This window comes from Podarcis melisellensis (assembly GCF_964234715.1).
Source record: "Podarcis melisellensis genome assembly, chromosome: 17".
Classification (NCBI taxonomy): Eukaryota; Metazoa; Chordata; class Lepidosauria; order Squamata; family Lacertidae; genus Podarcis; species Podarcis melisellensis.
The window spans coordinates 14,178,055-14,204,739 of NC_138534.1; the positions used below are offsets into that span (position 1 = coordinate 14,178,055).

Below are 26,685 nucleotides of genomic sequence, written 5' to 3' on the forward strand. Positions count from 1 at the left end.
TGCGAAAACCATGACTTTGGTTTTCTTGTAGTTCACGGCCAGCTGTTCTCTCTGGCAATAGCCTGAAAATGCTCTGATCAGACTTCTTAGGCCTACTTAAAACCTGCTACTTGACCAAATTCCTGGATTACTTCTAGGGCCCTCTTGGTGCTAGTTTCTGGCTCTCTTAGACCTACTTTCGTTAGGGATAAGAGAAGCACGTCATCTGAATATAGTAGAATTGAGGTGGGTTTTGTGGCCAGTTTAGGGGCATGATACTGTGGGGATGTTAGACACTGGACAATGTCATTTATGTATAGGTTGAACAGTGCTGGTGTGTGTGTGGAAACATCCCCCCAAACTACCATATTTTTTGCTCTATAGGATGCACCTGACCATAGGACGCACCTTGTTTTAGAGGGGGAGAAGAAGGGGGAAAAAATCTCCCCCTCTCTGCTCAGCGCCCCTTCAGTGAAGCGGCAGGAGAAAAGGAGCCCCTTCCTTTTTTAAAAAAATATTTATTAACAGTTTTATTTTGATTACAATACCAATAAACAATACAATATAACACATCTCTTGACTTAATTTTCTTAACTTCTTTGGACTCCCTCACATCTCCCGCTCCTGCGTTCCTGTCTATAAAGTTTTGTCCAGCAAATTTATCCCCTTGTTTCTATTCTTATTATCTAATTTTCCAATGTTATATCTCTAATTTTAAATGTCTTTTATTCAGATCTTAAAACATTGAATATAACCTGAAACTTCCAAATATTTATCTTTTCTTAAAATTTAGCTTATCTTCATAATTCACTTCCTCTAGCTTAATGGTGCCAAGTTGTTTATACTCTAGCATCCTTCTTAACATTCATACAGTTTACAATATTTTTGTAGATAAATCTTAAATTTCTTCCAATCTTCTTCTACCGTCTCTTCTCCCCGGTCTCGGATTCTGCCAGTCATCTCAGCCAGTTCCATATAGTCTATCAATTGCATCTGCCATTCTTCCAATGTGGGTAGTTCTTGGATTTTCCAATGCTTAGAAAAGGAGCCCCTTCCATTTCTCCTCCCGCTTGGCTTAAGGGGCACTGTGCAGCTCTCCCTCTCTGCTGAAGCCAGGAGAGTCTTGCTCTCCCGGCTTCAGCAAAAGGAACCCGAAGCCTCCGGAATGCAGTGGGAACTCGCGCTGCACTCCGAAGGCATCAGACGGCTAACCCTGAAGCCTGGAGAGCGAGAGGGGTCGGTGCGCACTGACCCTTCTCGCTCTCCAGGCTTCAGCGAAAGCAACGCGAAGCCTCCAGAGCGTGGAAGGAGCGCTCCCTCTGTGCTTCGGAGGCTTCGCATTGCTATTGCTGAAGCCAAGGAGCCTGCATTCGCTCCATAGGACGCACACACATTTCCCCCTAATTTTTGGAGGGAAAAAAGTGTGTATTTCATTCAGACTCTCTGTGCAATTTGTTAAACAGATCAATGTGCAGCAGCAGCAAGGTTGAACGCAGACAAGGAGGAGGAGAACGTAAAAGCATTTAAATTTGCCAGTGCCAAAACCTAAGCATCTACATACTTCTTTACATAAGACCCAGATCAAGGTACTGTGGGTATTGGAACTAAGGGCTAGACTAGACTACATCCAACTTGCCACTGAAACTGAAGCCAAGATTTCCTTTTAAGACAGTTTCATTTCTAACCTCAGCTGATAGATGAATCCAATACATATGGGAGAAAGGGATGTGAGTTGCTATTTAAGTGAAGCATGCAATTACATCCCAAATACTGATCACTAAACAAAGCACGTTTATAAAAGTCAACAGCGTAACCCTCCTTCTGAAACGTAATGTTGATATTTATCCAATTTGAAAAGCTGTAGGTACTCAAATGCAACAATACCTTTCAAAAGAGTCCTCGAAGACTGGCATAGCACTTCGTCTGAGCTCTCCATCAGGTTAAATAGCCAGTCAATGAACTAGGAAGAAATCAAAAGTTAAAACGCTAGTATGATTTACTTACCGGCATATCTTAAATCAGAATTGGCGAGTAAGTTCAGGTTGAAAAAAACATTACCACTGTTAAGCTTACACCTGAAAAGTGGAAAGCACTTCTGGGGAATGATGCAAAATAGATGTGATGATCTCATAATACATGTTATGAGGCTTCACACTTTTGCCTTTCTGGAAACAGAATGCTTAGCTCTAGTTAGCACACTAACCACATTTCTTTGTCCTAGTCTGATAAAACTTGCAAATGTTCAGTGGAGCTTGTGAGCTACACAAGTGCCAGAGAGCATGCCCAGAGGGCCACCAGTGAGATCTGCTTATCACATTGCGAGGAAAGAGAAATGTGTTTCAGTATAGTCTGTTCCAAAATAGGTGTTAACACTTACAGTTTGCAATCTACTTCAAATCCAAGTCCTGGTTTGCAGCCAATCCTTAACCAGAATCCTTAACCTTCAGATATTCAGGCTTTGAGCTGGTTCATATATGCAATGCTAACCAAATCATGGCTTAGTATAAATGCACAGAGGCAGCAATTTGCTCCCCAGGTAAGGATGATGGAGAGATTAGTTGCAGTTTGTGTTTAAATGCAAATTTGCTGAATTCACACTTTGCCAAACTATATGCAAACTGAAAGAGAGCCATTCTTTGAGATTTGCACTTCTCCAAATTTTGCAATGTAGTTCTCCAGACAAGAACCAAAAAGCACATATGGGTGTATATATTAGTGAAAATAACAAATATTATGGGAAATATTAGCTCAAACACAGACGTATAAAGTTGTGCAAGCCTTCATTTCTACTACATATGGTATACAGTTCTATTACAGCACAATGTTTATCTGAACGGTTACTGTTTTATGCAATATCAGTGCAAGAAACCCCACATGCACAGAAAATAGAAGGGGAAGTCAGACCCCGGTGTTATAATGCAATGAAATTTAGTGTAGTGATAACTATATTAAAGGAAGGAAATAGCTAATTTCCCTTCTCCACACTTCTGATCTGTTTTTAAGCCCCATTGCTTACGCTTGCTTTGTCCATTTAACAAAGAAATAACACCATGACTAAATGTGAAACTTTCCCAACATTCTCCGGAGCTTAATGTTTGCATAGATGGCTTTTGAGACGTCTTCATTATCCCATTTTGCTCGCATCTGACAGAGTTCTCATTTATATTTATGAGTCGCTTTTAATAATGTCTGTTTTTACGGCATGTTTGGTTCCAGGTAATAATTTTGTATGCTGATTTTATGCAAATATCACCTTAAGTGCGCTGAATAAGACTCAGGCTACAAATTGCCAAAACAGCGATGTACAAAAAGACCCAATAATAATATAGACACATGGACATGGCCTATGTTCTGTCTGCACAGTACTCATGACAACATTTACACTAATCCAATCAATAAGAAATACATAAGTCTCAGTACGAGTCCACTGATGATAGAAATTCCTCTAACCAGAACGCCAGCTACATACCTTTGGTGTTTGTTCCTTCCAAGGCTCTTTAGCCAACAGACTCTGCAGGCTGCCTGGGAAAAGAGCGAGGGTCTCCTGCGCAGCCAGATTATCTCCCGGGCGCTTGCCCAAATAATTTGCAGGCAACGCTGATCTTGCTTCCCCTTCCCAGCTGGCACTGAGGCCAAGCAGCAGCGGCGCAGAGTGGTCAGCCCAGGCCACCACAGAGGCAGCAAAGATCCACAACAGGAAGCTGACCGCCTAGACAGGAAACAGATGCAGATTTTGCTAATGGGCTCTGCAATGCCTGGAAAGGGCTATAAAACCAAGGCAGCCACTTGGAAATAAAATTGAGTTCAGAAGAAATAATTCAGTGGCCTGTTGTTTCTGTTGTTTTATTTTGGAATCTGGCCATGGTTCAAACCTCAACTCAGCCACGAACCTCCTGGAGAGCCATGGAACAGCACACCTGTAAAATGGGCATTGGAGAGGTCTGCTTTGCAGTTTTTTGTTAGGTGCACAAACACAAAAGTTAGTACACACAAGAGCACTGCATCCCTAAGATTTGCTGCGGCAAAGCAGTCTTTGAATCTGGAATTTTATTGCGCGTCTCACCAAGAGCGTCTGCTGGTGTACAACACAGAAATAGCAAGGAAAGCAGCTCAATCCATCTGAATTATTTGAATCTAGCAAATTACACAGATGGCTTTATAAGTGCTCAAAAACTTTTTTTTTAAAAAACTGCAGTAGATGTATATCTACAGTGATATTTTCTTTTGAGATTCCATCACTGTTTTTACATTCAGGCAGGCCAGATGGTCAATTTCCAAATTTTAAACATGTGTTCTGAACAACCATTTTGATATATTTTGTCAGCAATCTGACATTTTCATTACGAAAGTAATAAGATGACTTTTACGAGGGGAAGAAATCTCCACATGTTCCACAGGAAGGGGCATATATCATGAATAAAGTCATTTTCCCACTGTTATGAAAAACAAAAAAATTATATATTTCGGGAATGTACCTCCTTTGGAGCCACATTTTGTATGGATGTTGTCTTCAAGGAAATGTTTTTAATATATCCCATCAGTTCCAAGAGCCACGCCATTCTCTTTAAGACTCCTGTAATGGCAAAAACGCACAGGCATTTTGAAGCACTTTAAAGATAACAAGGGAATCTTCCCCATCCTTATTCTAAGTTTATTCTAAGTTCCCCATCCTTATTCTAAGCCCATGTGCTCAACTAAGAAATAGCAAAGGCATTCAGAATTAGAGTTGATGGGTGCAAAACCGTAACTATATAAACAAAATAATATTTTCACCATTTCACCATTATTGTTTCCAAACCGTTTGGTAAAACAAAGCCACCCTGCCAAAAAAGAGAGACCTGAAATAAATAAATAAATAAATAAATAAATAAATAATAATTTATACTCCACCCCTCTGGCTGGGTTTCCCCAGCCACTCTGGGCAGCTTCCAACTGAATACTAAAAACAATACAGCATCAGACATTAAAAACTTCCCTAAACAGGGCTGCCTTCAGTTGTCTTTTAAAAGTAAAATAGTTGCTTATAGCCTTGACATCTGCTGGGAGGGCATTCCACAGGGCAGGGGCCACTACCGAGAAGGCCCTCTGTCTGGTTCCCTGTAACCTCACTTCTCACAGGAAGGGAACCGCCAGAAGGCCCTCGACGCTGGATCTCAGTGTCTGGGCAGAACAATGGGGGTGGAGACGCTCTTTCAGGTCTACTGGGCCAAGGCTGTTTAGGGCTTTAAACTTTGAACTGTGCTTGGAAACATACTGGGAGTAGAGATGGGAAGACCTGGGAAAAAAACCCCAAAATGGGGGGGAAACCTGGGTTTTTTCAACCCCCCCCAAAAAACGAAAAAAATCTGGGTTTTTTCCCCCAATTTTTCTGGGTTTTTTCCAGGCCTTCCCATCTTTAACTGGGAGCCAATGTACTTTCAGGACCGGTGTTATATGGTCTCGGTGGCCATTCCCAGTCACCAGTCTAGCTGCCGGAGTCTGGATTAGTTGCAGTTTCCGGGTAACCTTCAAAGGTAGCCCCACACAGAGCTACATGAATGATATAGACATGGGATTTACACTCTCACGTAGGGCAAGCCTACACAACTTGCGTCCCATTGAGCAAAATGGAGTTCATCAGCAGCTGGGTAAACCTCTTTCCCGCCCCCTGCTTTTTGCCTGGGACTGCAAAAACTGGTGGGTTGGCTTTAATTTCTGCAGGCCTCTCATAGATGAACTCGCAAGGGTGCAGAGGACAAGCAGTAAATGGGGATAAAGTTGGTCCTTTACCTTTCCCGCTCCGACCTGGCCACAGTGATCCATGCAATGGTCACCTCCAGGCTTGACTACTGTAATTCGCTCTACGCGGGGCTGCCCTTGAAGCTGTCCCAGAAACTCCAGTGGGTGCAGAATGCTGCAGCGAGGCTCCTCATGGGGTCTCTGCCATGGGAGCATATTCACCCAGTGCTTTTCCAGCTGCATTGGCTCCCGGTGGAGTATAGGGTCAGATTTAAGGTGCTGGTTTTGACTTTTAAAGCCCTTCATGGCCTAGAACCCTCGTACCTATGGGACCACCTTTCCCGGTATGCCCCACGGAGGACCTTAAGGTCCATAAATAGCAACATCCTAGAGGTCCTGGGCCCTAAAGAAGTTAGATTAGCTTCAACCAGGGCCAGGGCCTTTTCAACACTGGCTCCGGTCTGGTGGAATGCTCTGTCTCTTGAGACCAGGGCCCTGCTGGATCTGATCTCTTTCCACAGGGCCTGTAAGACAGAGTTGTTCCACCTGGCCTTTGGCTCAGAATCAGTTTGATTCCCTCCCCCTTTTTCTTTTTCCTTTCTCCTCCTATGATGAGACTGCTCCCTACTTGTTTTAATGTTGTATCTTAATCTTTTAAATTGCATTTTAATCAACTTGTTTTATTATTTGCTGTTAGTCGCCCTGAGCCCGGTCTTGGCTGGGGAGGGAGGGGTATAAATAAATTATTATTATTATTATTATTATTATTATTATTATTATTATTATTATTAAAGAGGTTTTATTACTGGGCCCTTCTTATACAGACAGCAAGGAAGACAGCTTGTGGACCACATAATCTCTTTTACTATTAGCTCTTGCCTGTGTTTTCGTGGCTCACAATTCTCGCATGGTAGAAGCTCTGCAACAACATCCACACAATGGTTTCTTTCTGCTGGCACCCAACGGCAATACTAATCACGTCGTTCCATCTCAGCAAAGGAAATCTGCCTTGGGAAACTATATAAACTTTGACAAATGTGACCTTTTCCAAATTGTTCTGCAAAACAAGCCATGAAGTAGATGAGAAATAGGAAACCGACTCTCTGATGCAAACTTTCACTAGCTATTATGTGAAGAGGAGGAGAATTCCCTCACGCTAAAGTAGAGACATTTTGTATTTCTGGAACGGAGGTCTCTGTTGATCTTCTTTATGGCTGGCTATAATTTGATATACCGTATTTTTCGCCCCATAGGACGCACCTCCCCATAAGACGCACCTAGGGTTTTTTTTTTGAGGGGGGGGAAATAAAGAAAAAAAATTCTATTTCCTCCCAGGCGTGGGGCTGGCGAGGGGGAAGCCCGAGCTTCCCCCAACCCCAGCCCCCAGAACAGGCTGCTGCCTGCAAGCCCTGTGAGCCCGGCGGGAGGTCCTGCCAGGCGCGGGAGGCTTGTGGACACCTTCCCGAAGCACGGGGCGTCCTCCGGAGGGCACCCCGTGCTTCGGGATGCAGGCTGCTGCCCCAAGCCTCACGCCCCCTGGCGGGAACTCCCCCGGGCTAGCAAGGCTTGCGGATAGCTTCCTGAAGAGCGAGAGGGGTCGGTGCGCACCGATGCCTCTCGCTCTCCAGGCTTCAGCGAAAGCCTGCATTCGCCCCATAGGACGCACACACATTTCCCCTTCATTTTTGGAGGGGAAAAAGTGCGTCCTATAGGGCGAAAAATACGGTATTCCGTAGCGTCCACAAGTTTCACTCTGACAGGGCGTAGTAGTAAAGATGGCCCATAAAATACTTTTGCAAAAGAAAAATAGCTACTGGAAAGATTAAGTCAAAATTGCATGTGCAGTATGCCCTGATGTCTTGCAATGCCAATGAAGTCTACAACATTACAAAGAAAGGTTTTCCATTTCTGGAAAAAGATCTAGATAGCTAGACTGCAGTTACCTTTGAAACTTGGGTAATTCGGTCAATTTCTGTGTCTGCCATTTCCGAGAGACATTTTGCTGCGTGTATATACATCTTCACTTCACTTTGCTGCAAAGATAAAAATGAATGTGTGCTTTAAAACCAAGCAAAGCCAACAGCCTAACTAAACCATGATAGTAGCATCCCCCAACACTTCTATTTTCAACGTTTCTAAATTCAACTTGGAAGGCATATATATATATTCGTTCACCCTAGGTAAAGGTAAAGGTAAAGGTAAAGGGACCCCTGACTGTTAGGTCCAGTCGTGACTGACTCTAGGGTTGCGGCGCTCATCTTGCTTTATTAGCCAAGGGAGCCGGCGTACAGCTTCCGGGTCATGTGGTCAGCATGACTAAGCTGCTTCTGGCGAACCAGAGCAGCGCACGGAAACACCGTTTACCTTCCCGTCAGAGCAGTACCTATTTATCTACTTGCACTTTGAAGTGCTTTCGAACTGCTAGGTTGGCAGGAGCAAGGGCCGAACCATGGGAGCTCACCCAGTTGTGGAGATTCAAACTGCCAACCTTCTGATTGGCAAGTCCTAGGCTCTGTGGTTTAACCCACAGCGCCACCCGCATCCCCTATTCGTTCACTCTAACCACCCACTAAACACTTTCAAATAGATGGAAATTGGAATAACAGCCACCTGTCTTTTCAACAACAGATTAGCAGAAAGCATTTCATTGTGGATAAACATATCAATGGAAAATAAGACCAGAAGGCCCCTAGGGGGCCCTGCAAAAGTACCATCATTCTCAAATTAAGCCTCACCTACACTAAATAATGGGACACAGGTGGTGCTGTGAGTTAAACCACTGAGCCTAGGGCTTCCCAATCAGAAGGTCAGTGGTTCGAATCCCCGCGACAGGGTGAGCTCCCGTTGCTCGATCCCTGCTCCTGCCAACCTAGCAGTTCGAAAGCACGTCAAAGTACAAGTAGATAAATAGGTACCGCTCCAGCGGGAAGGTAAATGGCATTTCCGTGCGCTCCTCTGGTTTCGCCACATGACCTGTACAAGCGAGCCAAAAAAGCGAGATGAGCGCCGCAACCCCAGAGTCATCTGCGACTGGACCTAACTATCAGGGGTCCCTTTACCTTTACACTAAATAATACGTGATTACTGGACATATCTTAAGTCCATTTCCCCTCTTGTACTACCCACATGGGGTCTCAGAGAAAACTTGTTTTTTCTTTATTTACCCTGTACTTCAGTTTCTACCATGAACTCACCGCAGTGCATAATCTAAAAGCGAAACACAGTAAAACTAGCTAACGGCAACGTTGACATTTTGCTGCAACGGAAACCAGATTTTATCGTCTATTTCAACTCCATAATCATCCGTGACGCAGATTCCATTCCTAATGCTGTTTAAATTATTCTCAAATTGGTCACATTTTCTTTTAAAAAACACACAAAACAATCCACCAGGACACTGTACCACAACACAGTATTTCTGTGCACAAGCCCTGTTTTTAACTATCCCATACAGTGGCGTAGCGGCAGATTTCATGGCCCAAGATTTTCCCTGTAGCTGTCCCAGTTCTCCAGTCATTCTTACCATCTTAAAAGGAGCCCCTTTTCCAACACCGTCCTAATACTTTAAATATTTACTTTCCTTACCCGAATCCCATTTGGCAGAAGTTCAAATATCCTCTCCGCAGTCCTGCAAAGGCAGCTCCAGCTGTACTGGGCAGAGCTAGGCAGTTTCATGGCTTGGCTGAGGCCTTGCAAAATACTCCAACAAAGATCCAGGTCTCGCGGCTGGTTTTTTGCTTCAAAATGCTGCACCATGAAGACTTCTGTGAAAGCCTGCAATCTGTCTTCCGCTACATGTTTCATCCACACAGATAAGGACGTGAAAAGGTATCTCTTGGCTTGTGCCTAAAATGCAGATATTAAGGTATTAGGGAACCCCAACAAGGACTGTCTCATAGCATTAGGAAAAATGTTATTAGACCCGATGGCTTGTTTTACTTTAATATTCTTGGCAAACATCCTCTTTGTAAGAATACAGTCAAACCTTGGTTGTCAAACATAATCCATTCCAGAAGCCCGTTTGGCTTCCAAAATGATCGACAACCGAGGCACAGCTTCCGATTGGCTGCAGGAGCTTCACACACTCAAATGGAAGCTGCGCCAGACTTTCGGCTTCAGAAAAACATTTGAAAACCAGAGCACTTCTGGGTTTTCGGCGTTCAGGAGCCAAAACGTTCCAAAATGGAGGTGTTTAGTAACCAAGGTTTGACTGTATGCATACCACACATAAATGAAAGTGATATTCTATTACAGAAATAGTAATTCAGGGAGGTAGCCGTGTTGGTCTGAGGCAGACAAAATACAGTCGAACCTCCATTTACATAACCCTCTGGTTACTTAAACTTGGGATGCATGTGGCAAACATGGAAGTATTTTACCAGGTTTCACCATGCATGCATGCGCAGAAGCAGTCCTCAGGTTGCGGAAACCTCGGAATACGACCGGACCTCCGAAACAGATCCCGTCCGCAACCGGAGGTACCACTGTAAATAAAAAAAATTAACGTTTTTTTCCAGTAGCATCTTAGAAACCAATTAAGTTAGTTAGTTCTAGGTATAAGCTTTCGTGTGCATGCACACTTCTTCAGATACACTGAAACAGAAGTCACCAGACCAGTGCATGTACACGAAAGCTTATACCGAGAACAAACTTAGTTAGTCTCTAAGGAATAGCAATTTTGCTAAAGGGTTATTTTTTTAAAAAAAACAACCACCACCACACAACTTTTGATGATATTTTGTGAGTGTTAAGTACCTACAAATCCAAAATCTTTTCTCAGTCGTGTCCATAGGAATTGGACTGGACTGATAATGCCCCATTAAATTTGTTCAATAATAAATTATTATTTGAAGGAGGGGAGATAGAAAAAGGCACTGGAGCCAGCCCCAAAACTGTGCCCAGGGCAAAACCCTCCCACTACGCCTCCTCTAGAAAGGGATCTCTGCAAGTGATTCTAAGAGTCCTGTGCTGTACATTGGACTCCCTATGATCAGCTGATTATTGGTTCTTCAGAAGTCTTTTTAGATCCCATCCACCTGCCTTTTCCTCTGCTGGCACCCGACATCATCTTTGACATCTGTGTTGGCAATTTACAGATTAGTTGCGCTGCAGAAAGCATGCTGGGGAGACCACACATTCAAGAAACGCAAAATAACTTTTCTAGGTTTTAATAACAAAAACTCCTTTTACACTAAATTACAATACATCAATAAGTGTGACCCAATGACCAACCCATTCACCAGGGTACTGAGAGAGTTACAAGCTGCTCTTGATATACCATACCCAACAGCTTAATTACCACAACTTAACAGCACCTACTGTTATGGCCACTGGGCCCATCACCTCCTGGCAAATAGAAGGGGAAGAAATAGAGGCAGTGAGAGATTTTACTTTCTTGGGCTCCATGATCACTGCAGATGGTGACAGTAGTCACGAAATTAAAAAACGCCTGCTCCTTGGGAGAAAGGCTATGGCAAACCTTGACAGCATCTTAAAAAGCAGAGACATCACCTTGCCAACAAAGGTCCGTATAGTTAAAGCCATGGTTTTCCCAGTAGTGATGTATGGAAGTGAGAGCTGGACCATAAAGAAGGCTGGTCGCCAAAGAATTGATGCTTTTGAATTATGGTGCTGGAGGAGACTCTTGAGAGTCCCATGGACTGCAAGAAGATCAAATGCATCCATTCTTAAGGAAATTAGGCCTGAGTGCTCACTGGAAGGACTGATCGTGAAGCTGAGGCTCCAATACTTTGGCCACCTCATGAGAAGAGAAGACTCCCTGTTAAAGACCCTGATGTTGGGAATGATGGAGGGCAGAAGGAGAAGGGGACGACAGAGGACGAGATGGTTGGACAGTGTTCTCGAAGCTACAAACATGAGTCTGACCAAACTGCGGGAGGCAGTGGAAGACAGGAGTGCCTGGCGTGCTCTGGTCCAAGGGGTCACAAAGAGTCGGACACGACTAAACAACTAAACAACAACAGCACCTGCTATACGGCTTCAGAGCTGTAAAACTAGGTCACATTATTTGCTCTGGCCTTTAAAGAAATACACATCTTGTGAAACAATAATGAACCTTCAAATTTAAAGAGACCATTCAACAATCCGGTGCTGGCAAATGGGTATGGCTTGACCATGATGATTCTCTGTCCCTTGCGTGGGACATTAGACATCCCCTTTTACAGAAACTTATATGTGCCGATTATGAGCCTAGCAAAGAGAGAGGAGGGCAGCCATTGGGCGTGGCGGCCCGCAGAGTGATGACACGTACACTTAGACTGCAGACGAGAGGCGGGGCTACCCACATGCCCAAAAGCATGGCAGCGTTCTGCGACGACTGGGCCTGGGTCACAGCTACTTCAAGGCACAGCTGCTGTATCTCTTCTCCTAAAAGACACAAGGAGAGCAAAGGTTGACGTCAGAGGGAAGGAAAAAATCAGAATAGCACACAGTCCAAACCAAAACTGAAAACCACCATTCACCACAACGGACATCACACAATTTCCATAACATTCCTATACACTTTGAATTGGGAAAACATAGAAGTTTTTTTTTTAAAAAAAATACATTTCTTTAATTATTAATGTTGCAATACATATATGAAATCTTTACATAATGATATATATACGTTATATTCGTAGATTCACATTTCATTATGTACCAACATTTATCCACTTCTTATTTCTTGCCCTGTGTCTTCCTTCCACCATTGCGTGACTTCCTTGTTATTATTTTGTAACTTTATTATTGAGATAATAAAATCAGGAAATAAATAAAACTGTCTGCAGTAGAAGATCACCTCTCTTGTTGTGGGGCTGACCTGGCTCAAAAGCTAAAACAGCTTGAAACTGCTGAACAGAGCAGAACTCTGCTGCTTTTATGTATTTCTATTGCAGGGTTTTTTGTTTTTTAAAAGACCTATCCTCAAGGATGCTTGCTGTCCTGTAACACAACAATAAAATTCAATTTATGTTGAAACAACAAAACGTAAGTGCTAAACACTGCAATGGAAGCAAAATATAATTACTGGAGCACTCTGTGCTGCATATTGGAGACATCTCACAATTGCATTTGTTAGACACAAAGCCTTTGCAACAAATTAAGTGCTTCATAACCTTACCACAAAAATGTAGTTTTACAAATAGAACTTATTCACAAAAGGAAACACAGACAGAGTCTGGTGAACTTTATTATTATTATTATTATTATTATTATTATTATTATTATTTAATTGCTTTTTAAACAACTTACCGAAATTTAGTCTCAGGAGAGGGGAAAGAATCGATGCCCAGTTCACAGGTGGGTACTGGTAGCTTGCTCCATTCAATGCTATGGGAGCCATAGCTGCTTTGACCAAGTGAGGCCGAATTTGTTCAGGGCCTGAAACAGAATACCAAACCACAACATGGATTTTCTGCTAGTGTGGTGGCACCTCGGTAAAACCACTTCAGGCTGTTTGTAGCAGAGTTTTCCCCAGAGGCAGAGGACAAGAACAGGAGTCATACGCAAATTCACAGTCAAGATCTTCTTTATTGCTTGACTGGTTACACAAGGATTTCTGCTACTATTATATACAAGCTATTTACATTCATTCTTTATCTCTCCAGCACAGTTTAATCTCAGTCAGTGTGTGTGTGTTTTCCTCATGCGGAAATTGCAGCCTGCAACTTCCTCCCTGTGATGGCCTGGGATTCGGACTCGGAGGCTGAACCTGAGGGATCCCAGCCTGCACAGGATTCCCCGCCTCCAGAACCAGCTGAGCTGGGGCTGGGGCCTCACCTGTGCTGGATCCTCAGGTGCAGGCACCAGCTGAGTCTGCTCTGGCTCCTGAGGTGATGGAGGACCCATTGCCTGCAGGTGCTCCACTCTCAGCCCCATCAGGGGAGGCTGAGGTTGCAGAGGCTCAGGGCAGAGAGGCGGAAGGAACTAAGTTCCCGCAGGAGGAGTGCTCGCCTCCAGGCCAGGAGAGGCGAGTCACCTGTGGACCAGGGCCACCCTATGTCTCGGGGCAGATAAAAGCCAGCCAGCCCTGGTCCCAAGTTGCGGGAACAACATTGTCGGTAGCCTGTTCCTGCCTGAACCCTGTCCTGCTTCTCTGCCGGAGCTCCTGACCTCACCCGACTCCCTGCCTTGGACCCAGCCTCAGCTTTGAAGGACTGCCTCCCTACTGCACCCTCGGACTGGACTCGGACCGCGCCTCATGGAAACCCATGGGACCAGCACACTCCCTTTATTTGCACCCCCAGCTGACATCAATCAAACCTAGAGTGCCACCCCTACACACTAAAGAAAATTCTGGAACCTTCTTTAAGCTTCCAGGAACTTTTATCTGTTTCTTAAAGAATGTTTTCCTAAAATGTCTCAACTAGAGTCCGCGGAAGAAGAAATACTAGCAGTGGAAGTCTTTTCATGGAATTTAAACTAAATTTTACTGGCTTGTTTTTGTTTAAACTGAACCATTTTGTGCCCCCAAAACTAAAAGGAAGCACACCCTTTATTAGAATTAAGAAATGAAAAGAAGAATTATCATTGGTGCATTGAATGAATGCAACCCATCTCAACCCTCAAAATAAACAAGGACATTTAAAAAGCAATGCAGAAGTTTGGCGTACTAGAGGGATTATTCTAACATATAGTAAAAAAAAGAATACCAAAGCAAATTTTTAAAAGGCTTTGATCTGTTTTTGTAAGCAATCCAAAGAAAACATTATCTTTTATAGTAGCCAACCAAAAAGAAAGCAAAAGGGGGGGGGGGTTAAGTATGGTGAGAGTTTTCCTCACAAATGTGTGTGAGCTTAGACATTTTCAAAGTGCGCCAGTAAAAAACGATCACACACCTTGAGCTAAACAACTCAACAACTTTGGCTAACTCCCCTCTAAGAAGCTCAACGGTTCAATAAATACTGATTTCTTAATTTGGGGTTCTCAAAAATAGGGGCCGTCTTATACACGGAAAAACACGGTATTCCCAATATTGACATTTGCTTTTTACCTTTCTTCCCACTTTCGATAACAAAGTCGATGGCTGCCCTCAGGAAACTTTTCTCAGGCAGGTAGCTAAAGTCTGGCGGAACTGTGAAAACAAAATTGTGCCCATCATGCCAATCTTGTGCCATGTTGTGCATTCAGAAGTAGATAGGCATTTGCCTTGTGTAGCCAGCCAAACCATGGATTCACCTAGCTCAGTGTGTACAAACTGACTTCAGTGGCTCAAGATTTCAGACAGAGAACATGCTCAGTCCCACCATGAGATGCTGGGTCTTTTGCATGTAAAATTCTTGTCCTACCACTGAGCAACAGACATTTCTCTTTCTTGGGCAGCTTCTAAAGGATGGGTGAAATTCTATTTTCCATCTGCCCCCATCACCACCTTTTATCAGTGACATTTCAAAAGTAGACTAGAACCGCCACAATTTTTTGTATACGCACAGAAAAGCCAGTGGTGGTTGCCCAGAAGTTTGGAATTCATATAGTGAGTTTTGCATTCTACAGTCCTAACATTAAGCCAGAGTCAAAACTATCCTGTCCTGAATTCTTCCATGTCTAGTCTCCTGATTGACGCGGGAAGACAAATACAGTGGTACCTCGGGTTACATACGCTTCAGGTTACAGACTCCGCTAACCCAGAAATAGTGCCTCAGGTTAAGAACTTTGCTTCAGGATGAGAACAGAAATCGGTGGCAGCGGGAGGCCCCATTAGCTAAAGTGGTGCTTCAGGTTAAGAACAGTTTCAGGTTAAGAACGGATCTCCGGAATGAATTAAGTACTTAACCCGAGGTACCACTGTATACGATAGCTGCTTGAATTCACTTGAGAACTCCTGCTAAGCATCATGAACGCCATATGGTTTCAGATCACTGTAGTGATTGTATTGCAAATCCAGACTGTTGCTACCATCAAATGAGGACTATTTGTGCCAGTTTTAGATTCGATTTTAGACGGACCTCAACAATGGATGCCTTTAAGATGTCCAGAAATTGCAATTCATCTTAGCACCATGACGAAGTTTCAGAAGTGGATTGAAAAAGGAGGTGGTAGCATGTTATTTGGAAATGTGCTGAAACAATCCAACGACTAGTTCCTAACTCAGGTCAACTTCATTGCATCAGAATACGACCCAAGATTTTCATTTGCCAATGGACCCCCCCACTTGAAAGAGCAAATTTAGCAAAACTATTTGTTCTTTTGAATGGAGGCAAACAGTCAAATCAAATCTTGGATTCATATTTGGATGCAATCAATGCAGTCTGGTGGACTTTGCAATGACATCTTCAACATCTTGACCACCTACAATAGAATTCCTTGCAAGAATGCTTACCAGATGTTCGACTGTGGGTCGCAGACACAGTGGAGAGATGCAAATGTCCCAACAGCCAGGCTGCGTTAGTCTGAAGGCCAATCACCCCAGAAAAGCTGATTATCTGAAGGTTTAACAATCACATATGAGCTGACAGTTCAATTTCCACTGCCTGAGCAGGCATTACTGAGCAACGTGTCAATAAGATTCTAAACTTAATTTATATTTTGTATTCCCTATAACCAGAATGGGTTGGCTATACAGTGATGCAACATTCACAACCTCCTCCTCCCTTGCCGAGAGGTTATTGCTGTGGCTCAATCCCACAAGGCCAGCAATTCCTGCTTTTAACAGAAGACCAAGGAGGACAAATTGCTCCCAGCTAAACAACAACAACAACAATAATAATAATTTATTTATACCCCGCCCATCTGGCTGAGTTTCCCCAGCCACTCTGGGCAGCTCCCAATCGAATATTAAAAACAATACAGCATTAAATATTATAAACTTCCCTAAACAGGGCTGCCTTCAGATGTCTTCTAAAAGTCATAGTTGTTTATTTCCTTGACATCTCATGGGAGGGCGTTCCACAGGCGGGCACCACCACCGAGAAGGCCTTCTGCCTGGTTCCCTGTAACCTCCCCGGTAGACCGGACTGTGACAACGGGCCTAGTTCCTCTTGTCCACTGACTGCATGTCACCGCAGTGTCCCACTGGTTATTGCTGTTCCACCAGGTCTCAGTTGTGCCCACTATACCAATGTCATCCTCTAAGACCAAGCACACCTGTTCAGCCATCTTGGCTTGCGTATCAATGCGAAAAGGCCAACGGAAGGCTCTCACCTGACTCAGGATTCTGATGACCTCATTAAGTTTGCTCTGAAACTGAGAAGACTGGATGGACTCAGATTTCAGCTGTCAAAGAAAAAGGGGAGATGGATGGCAGGCAAGAAACCCTCTATAAGCAACTGAAGGCAAAGCCTAACAATGAAATAATTGCTTAAGGAGCTTTGGGTGGGGAAAGGCAGGACAGGAAGACAGAGATTGACAGGTATGCATACACACCGGAGGCCACAAAGTTGGCCACTCCAATGCTGATAAGCATGACCCAGAAAATTGATCTCAGGATACTATAATTCTCATATTAACAGGTTTGATTTCCAATGGCAGGGACCACCGGATTTCTACTCATTTATACTTCATGGGGGAAATGCAAGACTTGAAGACAACCTTGCCAGAAAGGTAAAAACTGCTCTCCATCCCTGATGGGAGTTTGTGGAAGCTGCCACTGATGAGCATGCCACAAGGTTGTAAGCAACAGGGCAGGTAATTTGAACTGCCAACCTTCCAATCGGCAAGCCCAAGAGGCTCAGAGGTTTAGGCCACAGCGTCACCCGTGTCAACCCAATGCCCAGCTGCCATTTTACAAAACAACAACATTAGAACAGGGAGAATTTTTCATCTGTTTCGAAGGGCTGTGAGGAAACGGTGCTAACATATTCAGGTTCCCATTGGCTGGGCAGGCATGATGGCAGCGTGACGTGATTGCGGAAATTCTTCTGAAGCAAAATAACCGCTTACAAAGGGGCCTCAAATACACTTTAAAAATAGACATATTTCAGGCATGAATCATCGAGTATTTTACCTGTATCATGGCTCCTTCAGAACCCACCAGAGAAACCAGCCCATGGATTGCTGCAAGCCTTTGCATTGTAGGACCTCCCTGAAATTGAAACAAATGTATCGTGCAGAATGTATTTATTTTCCAGGCATTTGTGGAACGTTGGTAAGTTAGTTGGTGCATAGCAGGGATCGGGAACATGTGGCCGTACAAAGGTAACTTTTTAATTACAGTAAATCTATTGCAGGAATAATCAATGTGCTGCCTTCCAGGTGTTTTGGTCTACAACTCATATCACCCATGGACACTGAGGATGATGGGAATTGTCGTTGACAAGAACTGAACAGCATCGTATTTCTATCTAAGGAGTCTATTCAGACACTGAAGGACTGCTCAATACGACATGAAAGAACAGAAATATTAGAAATTTGGTCTCGCAGGTTCCAAATTCTTCCCGTCAGTTTCGCCAGTTCTGCAAAGTCCATCATTTTCATCTGCCACTCTTCTTTTGTTGGTAACTCCTGTTGTTTCCAACTTTGGGCTATTTTTTTTATAAATGATTTTTATTGATTTTATAGTCACATTACAATGACAGGTCTGTTCTAGGATGTTCTTTCAATTCATAAAGGACAGGAAGGCAGTGTATGCCATGCTGGGAAACACAGCCAGATGGGCGGGGTATACATTTATTATTATTATTATTATTATTATTATTATTATTATTATTATTATTATGCTAGATGTATGAACTGAGTGTTGAATGCAGGGATCTTTGTCAGACAAGGGCTATGTGGAGTGTTTCTTGAAGCCAATATGTCTGAAAACCACTGAACTGAAAACAAAATCTCAGCTGACCAGAAATGTTAAAATATTTTATGGCCTTTACTTATACTATTATTTATTTATTTGCTTGCTGGGGGTATGGTTTAAAGCAGCAAATAAAGCTGTTTTCCAAAATATTTACTTCTAAAGTTTGGTCACCTATGAAAATGGTGCACCCTACTCTCAGGTGATTATTGCCTGAAACTGTCAACAGCAACAAAACACAATCCCGTACCTCTGCAAGGACAATTTTCATCCACGCAGGAAACAGCCTGTTGCCAAGGTCTTCCGCTTTGCCATGTCCGCTTGCAGACAATCCATGAACAATGTTCCCCAATGCTAAGGCAAACCCAGGCGTCTGAAACAGAACCAGAAACGTAAGCCAGGCAGGCATTTAGAAAGGCCAGTTGCAATTGTATGTATTGTGTGAAGAAAAGAAAAAAAAAAACCCCAACTTTTCAAGTATAGTGCTGCATGTTCTTGTTTTAACATCAGGATAGAACCAAAAGCTGCAAAAAGCACAGAGCCGAACAGTAGGTCTGTGGCAAGCTTTAATAATTATTATGTTTACTTGACAGAGATTGACTGTTTTACCCTATTCTCCTATTTGCGTGCTCATTGCAGCATTAATATAAAATGTAAGAAAGGTATTACAGCAGTACCTTGGTTTTCGAACAGCTTAGTTCTCGAACATTTTGGCTCCCCAACCCAGAAGTGAGTGTTCCGATTTGCGAACTAATTTTGGAAGCCAAACATCTGACAGGGCTTCTGATTGGCTGCAGGAGCTTCCTGCAGCCAATCAGAACCCGAGATTTGGTTTTCGAACATTATAGAAGCCAAAGGGACTTCTGGAACGGATTCCATTTGACTTCCAAGGTACGACTGTAGATAAGGTAAAGGTACCTCTGACCATTAGGTCCAGTCGTGGCCGACTCTGGGGTTGCGGCGCTCATCTCGCTTTATTGGCCGAGGGAGCCGGCGTACAGCTTCCGGGTCATGTGGCCAGCATGACTAAGCTGCTTCTGGGGAACCAGAGCAGCGCACGGAAACACCATTTACCTTCCCGCCAGAGTGGTACCTATTTATCTACTTGCACTTTGACGTGCTTTTGAACTGCTAGGTTGGCAGGAGCAGGGGCTGAGCAATGGGAGCTCACTCTTTCACGGGGATTCGAACCGCCGACCTTCTGATTGGCACGTCCTAGGCTCTGTGGTTTAACCCACAGTGCCACCCACATCCCTACGACTGTAGATTGTATGCGATAAAACATACCACCCTGAACACACCCAATCTCGTCTGGTCTCAGAAGCTAAGCAGGGTCAGGCCTGGTTAGTACTTGGATGGGAGTCCACCTGGGAATACCAGATGCTGTAGGCTTTCGGGACGGGCCTTTAGTTTGATAGATGGTGGCAGAGCATGAGACTATGAGGGTTGTAGGTTTGAGCCCCATGTTGAGCAAAATATTCCTGCACTGCAGGGAGTTGGACTAGAACCAGCGGTTCTCAACCTGTGGGTCTCCAGATATTTGTTGGACTACAACTCCCATCATCCCTGAGCTTTGGCCTTGCTAGCTAGGGATGATGGGAGTTGTAGTCCCACAACATCTGGGGACCCACAGGTTGAGAAAGGCTGGACTAGATGATCCTCATGGCCTCTTCCAACTCTACAATGATTCCAACGCTATATATTGCATAAACTTTTATTTGTGAACAAATGCAAAATGCAGGCATAGGCAAACTCGGCCCTCCTGATGTTTTGGGACTACAACTCCCATCTTCCCTAGCTAACAGGACCAGTGGTCAGGGATGATGGGAACTGTAGTCTCAAAACATCTGGAGGGCCGAGTTTGCCGATGCCTGGTAAAATGGATGGCAAGCTCTCGATACAACCTGCTGATTAGTTTCTGCTAATTTCTGCAGCTTGCTCATGATCTCCTCCGCCTCCGTGGCCTCGATGATCTTGACACTAAAAGCAGAAATGCAGACACAGGCAACCGCATAGGCAAGAATCTGGATAACAGGAAGAGTAACACAGAATTTTAGAAAAGAGTCAGTGAGATTGTTTTTTAATGAACGATTGAACTGCATGTGACTTGGGGTGGGAGGTTGGGAGATGTTGGAAACTGGGGAGTGTTACCTCCTGAAATGTTCTGCTTTGGTCTTCTGCATCATCCAAGTATTTGCTCAGTTTGTGCAGGGAGGCAGAGATGTCAGCCTGGCCTTCCGATGGGCTGCTGCGACACATCAGAGACAGAACGAGGCCGACACCCAAGATGCATCCAGTGCTTAAAACAGAGGAGAATTTAGTAGGTCTAAAAGGTATTGGGAACCATACATTAGTTATATACACAACAGGGGAATGGTTTTTTACAACTCAGGAATACAGCCACAAAAGAAGAAGAAAAAGAGTTAGGACTTGATATCCTGCTTTATCACTACCCGAAGGAGTCTCAAAGCGGCTAACATTCTCCTTTCCCTTCCTCCCCCACAACAAACACTCTGTGAGGTGAGTGGGGCTGAGAGACTGAAGTGTGACTAGCCCAAGGTCACCCAGCAACTGCATGTGGAGGAGCAGGGAATCGAACCCGGTTCACCTGATTGAGTCTACCACTCCTAACCACTACACCACACTGTCTCTCAAAACATTTCTTACTACAAACAAAACAAAAAAAATTCCTTCCAGTAGCACCTTAAAGACCAACTAAGTTAGTTCTTGGTATGAGCTTTCGTGTGCATGCACACTTCTTCAGATACACACTTCTTCGTGCATGCACACGAAAGCTCATACCAAGAACTAACTTAGTTGGTCTTTAAGGTGCTACTGGAAGGAATTTTTTTTGTTTTGACTATGGCAGACCAACACGGCTACCTATCTGTAACTATTACTACAAACAGTACATGAGAAATTGATATTATGGACACTTTCAGATGAGTTAATGTGAAAAGATGCACAGAACATTTAAGGGCAAGTTTACATGCTCTGTGTGTGTGTGGGGGGGTTATATATATGTACACACAGAGTTTAGAGTTACTAAATCATGCTAAAAAGTGGGGGTCGCCATATATGGGTAGTGCCTAAGGTGGATGTTTGATTGGTTGCTGCCACGGTTATTGTGTGTGCTATTGGTTGTGGCATTGATTGGGTGGTGTTGATTGGCTGGTGCTCTGGCAGTTGGGCGATTGGCAGCTTCTGCCAGCGATGGGTCAGATGGGAGGCAGATTTTGCGACGTGTGTGGGTGAGTGAGTGTGTGGCACCCCCCCCAAAAAAGCTCACTCAACAACCCTGGGTAATCCCGCCCCCCAAAAAGCTCAACAACTTTGTGCCATCTCCCATTTTCTTAAATTTGAGTCTTATAGATGGAAATGTACGGCATTTCCCTTTCTGATGACATATCCCACATATTCACAGCAAATGTACTATGGAGGCATTTGTGAATGAACGGGCTTTTAGACAAAAATGCCCACTGGCATAACTATTTCATAGCGCAGGAGCACTAAATTACGTACAATTGCACATTGAAAGTTCTTGCCCCCACCAGATGGCAGCAATGCATCTTAGATAGTTCTTTTGCCCATTGTCAACAGACCCCATGCAAGATACGCCTGAAAACCAGGGAGACGTGTCTTTTAGGCAATCAGAAAATTCCCTGGGGGTTCTGGAGCTAATTGGCAGATTAAAAAACATCAATTCATTGGCCAAGGATGTTTGAAGAACTGAAAAATGTGAGCTGTTGGGAAAAAACCTCTAAGGGGGAACCCCTGAAACGTCCCAATGAGGACTGAGCATGCTCAGTAGGAATGAAATGCTAAGGTGGTTTTTTTTGTGGGGGGGGGAGAAACTAGGATGGGATAAGGTGGGATTGAAATAAGAGTGCTCTGGAAGAGGGCAAAGCTTGGATGACTGAGATGGTTTGGTCCCTTTGGGTCTCAAATTTAGAATGATGCTTAAAGTTTTGGATGTCTCCTCTTAAAAAGGATCTTGTAGGTGCTGAAAAGGGCAAGTGACAGGATCAAGGGACCTTCCGGATCAGGATAAATTCAACAGGCCTTTTAGTTTAGAAAGACAGGCAACAAAGGGGAAAAGGCAGAAGATTATGCCAACATATTATAGTGTGGCGAAAGGGGGTGTTTCTCTCTTAACGCTGTAGATTCAGGTCAGACAAAATTACAGTGGTACCTCAGGTTAAGTACTTAATTCGTTCCGGAGGTCTGTTCTTAACCTGAAGCACCACTTTAGCTAATGGGGCCTCCTGCTGCCGTAGTGCCGCCGGAGCACAATTTCTGTTCTCATCCTGAAGCAAAGTTCTTAACCCGAGGTACTATTTCTGGGTTAGCGGAGTCTGTAACCTGAAGCATATGTAACCTCAAGTGTATGTAACCTGAAGTGTATGTAACCTGAAGTGTATGTAACCCGAGGCACCACTGTAAAAGCTTGTGTAAGATTACACAACGCGTAATTATGCTATGGAATCTGCTGCCGGAGGACGAGGTGGAGGCCAGGGGCTGAAGGAATTAGGCAAATTCACTTGTGGCGGTGATGAAATGCTGAGCGTGGGATGGTTGTGCAACTTGGACATCCCACTGCCAAGTCAAAACACTGGCGCCCTCCTCCCCTTTCAGAATTTCATGGAATCTACCTTGAAATGGGGCAAGAAGTTCCGAAACTAACAATATTTTCCCACCTAGGAGATGTTGCCACGCCGTGTCCATAGTAACAGAGGATTTTATTTCTTTCCCTTCTTCCCACACTTCAAACGGGATGGGTAAGATCTTTCATCTCCGCACCATTGTCTCAGTCCTTCCATCTGCTTTTGCCTGGCAGGGGAAGCTAATTTGGCGAGGGCCGCGAGGCTTTCATCTCAGGCTGTTCAGGAACTCCAACTTGAAGCAGGGGGCACTGCAAAGCGACGCGGCCGACGCAGCTTCCTTTTGCCATATGCCCCTTCCACTTTGCCAGGCCAGGAGCAGAGTCGTGCCAATCCAACCCCAAACCAAGCTTTTCTTTGGTGACAGAGAGGGTTGCAGATTCCCAGTGACAAATGCAAATCTAAACCCTGGGCCAAGGGAGCACAGAATCTGCATATATTTGCATGCATTTGAATGGCTGGATTCTGCTATTCTGCTCCCAGCAAGGTCCAGATTTCCAGCGAATTCTGAAGTGGCCAAAAAGCAAGATGCAATGCTTTTGTGCTGCAGTGCCAACTAGTCCTTGTTGCACCAAATAAGGCAGCCTGGTGGAACGAGCACTATTGAAAAGCGGGGAATAAGTCAAACTCAGTTTCAAAGGTTTGTTTTGCCTCTGCTAGGCTTGGGCTGCCTCAGCTGGCAGTAGGCTTACTCATGAACCAAAAATAAGAGTGTCTTGCTTGAAGCACATTTCCTGATCAATGTGCTCATGGCATCATAGCTGTCAACTTTTCCCTTTTCTTGCGAGAAATCCTATTCGGAATAAGGGAATTTTCCCCTAAGAGGAGGGAAATGTTGACAGCTATGCTCTGTATGAGTGCAGTCTTGCTGGCTTACCTCACAAGGTGGTTGTAAAATTGCAGAAATACAGTGCATGTGAAACTCCTTAGAGTGTTCAAAGTGTTTACAAATGCCAAGTATTATTATTTTAAAACTACCGGTAATATTACAATGAAAACAGCAAACAGTAAATAACAACATAGAAGAAGTCATAAAGCTTTTTTAATGGATGTTATGTTATAGGAAATATTAATGTATTATATCATCCCCCCTTCCCCTATGGTTTTATATATGGTATATCTTCTCTTTTTTTTTGCTGTAAGTCGCTCGGAGACTCTTGGGTGATGAGCGACTAAAAAGTTTAATAAATGAAATGAAATGAAAAGGGGGCGGGGAATCATATAACAGGGAACACATTGTTTTCCTTACACTTCAGTGTGGGGAAATGTAATGGGTGAAGCAGCCCAGGGTTTGTATGGATGCAATTTCCCACATGCTGTATGGAAATAACGGCTTCCATGAAACACTTCCGCTGCTGTGAAAGGCAGCAAACGCCCTCATTTGAAGAGTCATTTTTATTGGCCCAAATAAATACATCCAATTCCCTTAAATGCAGATTGCAAGGACCAGTGCCTGAACTCCAGAGTGTGTGACTGCGCTTGCTTGCTTGCCTGTCAGTCAGAGTTGCTCCACAAACCATACTTTTAACAGGTACTTATTAGAGCTCACCTTGTAATATTTGGGGCAGATATATGTACTTGTTTCACTGCACATGTACCCTGAAAATGCATGTACATGTGGCTGAAATTGAAACATGTATACAAAGAAAAGCAATTACTGTATTTTTCGCCCTATAGGACGCACTTTTCCCCCTCCAAAAATGAAGGGGAAATCTGTGTGCGTCCTATGGGGCGAATACAGGCTTTCGCTGAAGCTTGGAGAGCGAGAGGGGTCGGTGCGCACTGACCCCTCTCGCTCTCCAGGCTTCAGGAAGCTATCAGCAAGCCTGGGGAGACCGCGGGAGTTCCCGCAGGGCTCCCCACGCTGTGGATAGCAGCCTGCCGCCCGGTGCGCAAGATGCCCTGAAGCAGAGCGCCCCGCACGCGGGCAGACATCGGCCAGCCCCACAAGCTCGGGGGACAGCGGGGAGGTGCAGCGCCGCTATCCCGCTGTTCCCCGACCTAGTTTTGGGAGGGAAATAAAGGAAATCCCCCCTTTATTTCCCCCCCAAAAAATTAGGTGCGTCCTATGGAACGGAGCATCCTATGGGACGAAAAATACGGTACATTAAAACAAAAACAGACCAAAACAATAGGGGTGTGGAAAAGTCCCAATATTCACATTAAATCTGTATTTGTTCATTTTTAATCTGTTTTTTGAGTATGCCCTCTGTGCTTCAACCTGTTTTTTTAGGGTTCCAAGATGCTCTGTGTTTTTCCTTTCACTAATGGTGGGAATCTGCAACCTCTTTCCATTTTAGCCAAAGTGGATGAAAGTTACAGGTACAGGAGCCTGCCAAGAGTAGATTAAGCCTGCCAATTTAAGACAAGGCAGCAGTGGGAGTCAGTCCACTAGGATTAATTGAGCTTTGCCACACCAACTCCAGACTGCCCTTAGCCAGACCAATCCTTAAACACATGGTTCGCCCATGATGGATTTTTGTCGAAGGATGGTTTGCACCACAAACTAGGCCCCAATTGCAAGACCTGTGCTCCTTCACGCTCCCTCCCTTATAGTCGCTTAGAACTGTTTGTCCCTGTCTCTATCTTTTCAAGCTTGTATGATATACCGTATTTTTCGCTCTATAAGACGCACCTTTTCCCTCCTAAAAAGTAAGGGGGAATGTGTGTGCGTCTTATGGAGAGCATGCAGGCTGCGAGGCTAAGCCAGAAGCCAGAATAGCTAGAGGGAGCACAGCTAGTACTGCACAACGCATCCAGTCAAAATGCAGGCAACTGTACGACACGCTTACTTGTACTCCAGGCTTGTGTCAAAGCAGCAGCCCTCGAGGGCATCCAAGGCCTTCAGCAACAGCAGATCCATTTGTTTTCCAGAGACATCACTGGACCAAACCCAAAGAGGAAGAAAATACTTGTGTGATACTAATATGACACTCCGCTGCATTTCCTATTGCTTTCCTTCAGGGCGCTCTGTAAGTGGCAATTATTAAGGCGCTTTCATCCAATGACAGCCACTGGGCTACGAGGATTAATAATAATAGTAATAAAAATAATATTTATTTATTTATACCCCGCCCTTCCCAGTTCAAAAACCCAGCTCAGGGCGGTTAACAAGAAATTTAAACACTTAATCGTAAAAGCAACATAAAATACGGTATAAAAACGTGAATAACAATAAAATTCAAAGTTCAAAAATCAATTTAGAGGAAATTCATCTAATAAGTATTAGATACTCCCCAGGGCTAGCTGGCTGAATTGGTCCTACTTGGGCCAGCGAGGAGGCCAGGGGAGAATTGGCTGTAGGGTCTCAGAGCTTCATAAAATGGGAAGGGGAGGGAAGGGAAGGGAAATAAAAGATCAGGCTGAATTCAAATTAAAGGCCAGGCGGAATAGCTCTGTCTTACAGGCCTGACGGAAGGCGGTTAAATCCTGAAGGACCCTGGTCTCATGGGACAGATCATTTCACCAGGTCGGAGCCATCACTGAAAAGGCCCTGGCCCTGGCGGAGGACTGATTGACATATCCTTCCATTGTTGTTGTTGAGTCGTTTAGTCGTGCCCGACTCTTCGTGACCCCATGCACCAGAGCACACCAGGCACTCCT

At 44.2% G+C, this 26,685-nt stretch overlaps 1 protein-coding gene across 4 annotated transcripts in view; it reads right to left on the reverse strand.

Moving 5' to 3' along the window:
- The window catches only part of FOCAD (focadhesin), a 136,942-nt gene that overhangs the window by 629 nt on the left and 109,628 nt on the right, over positions 1-26,685 (reverse strand). For all 4 annotated transcript variants that reach the window (XM_081893681.1, XM_081893682.1, XM_081893680.1 and 1 more), the window contains exons 28-43: positions 25,875-25,964; positions 20,573-20,720; positions 20,326-20,445; positions 18,672-18,794; positions 17,639-17,716; positions 16,837-16,908; positions 16,016-16,118; positions 14,690-14,770; positions 12,949-13,077; positions 11,969-12,084; positions 9,283-9,543; positions 7,641-7,730; positions 6,577-6,754; positions 4,455-4,552; positions 3,449-3,688; positions 1,864-1,939 (exon numbers count right to left, since the gene is read on the reverse strand). In XM_081893681.1, coding sequence (XP_081749807.1) covers positions 1,864-1,939; positions 3,449-3,688; positions 4,455-4,552; positions 6,577-6,754; positions 7,641-7,730; positions 9,283-9,543; positions 11,969-12,084; positions 12,949-13,077; positions 14,690-14,770; positions 16,016-16,118; positions 16,837-16,908; positions 17,639-17,716; positions 18,672-18,794; positions 20,326-20,445; positions 20,573-20,720; positions 25,875-25,964 — 2,003 coding nt within the window. The remainder of the gene's footprint in view (positions 1-1,863; positions 1,940-3,448; positions 3,689-4,454; positions 4,553-6,576; positions 6,755-7,640; positions 7,731-9,282; positions 9,544-11,968; positions 12,085-12,948; positions 13,078-14,689; positions 14,771-16,015; positions 16,119-16,836; positions 16,909-17,638; positions 17,717-18,671; positions 18,795-20,325; positions 20,446-20,572; positions 20,721-25,874; positions 25,965-26,685) is intronic.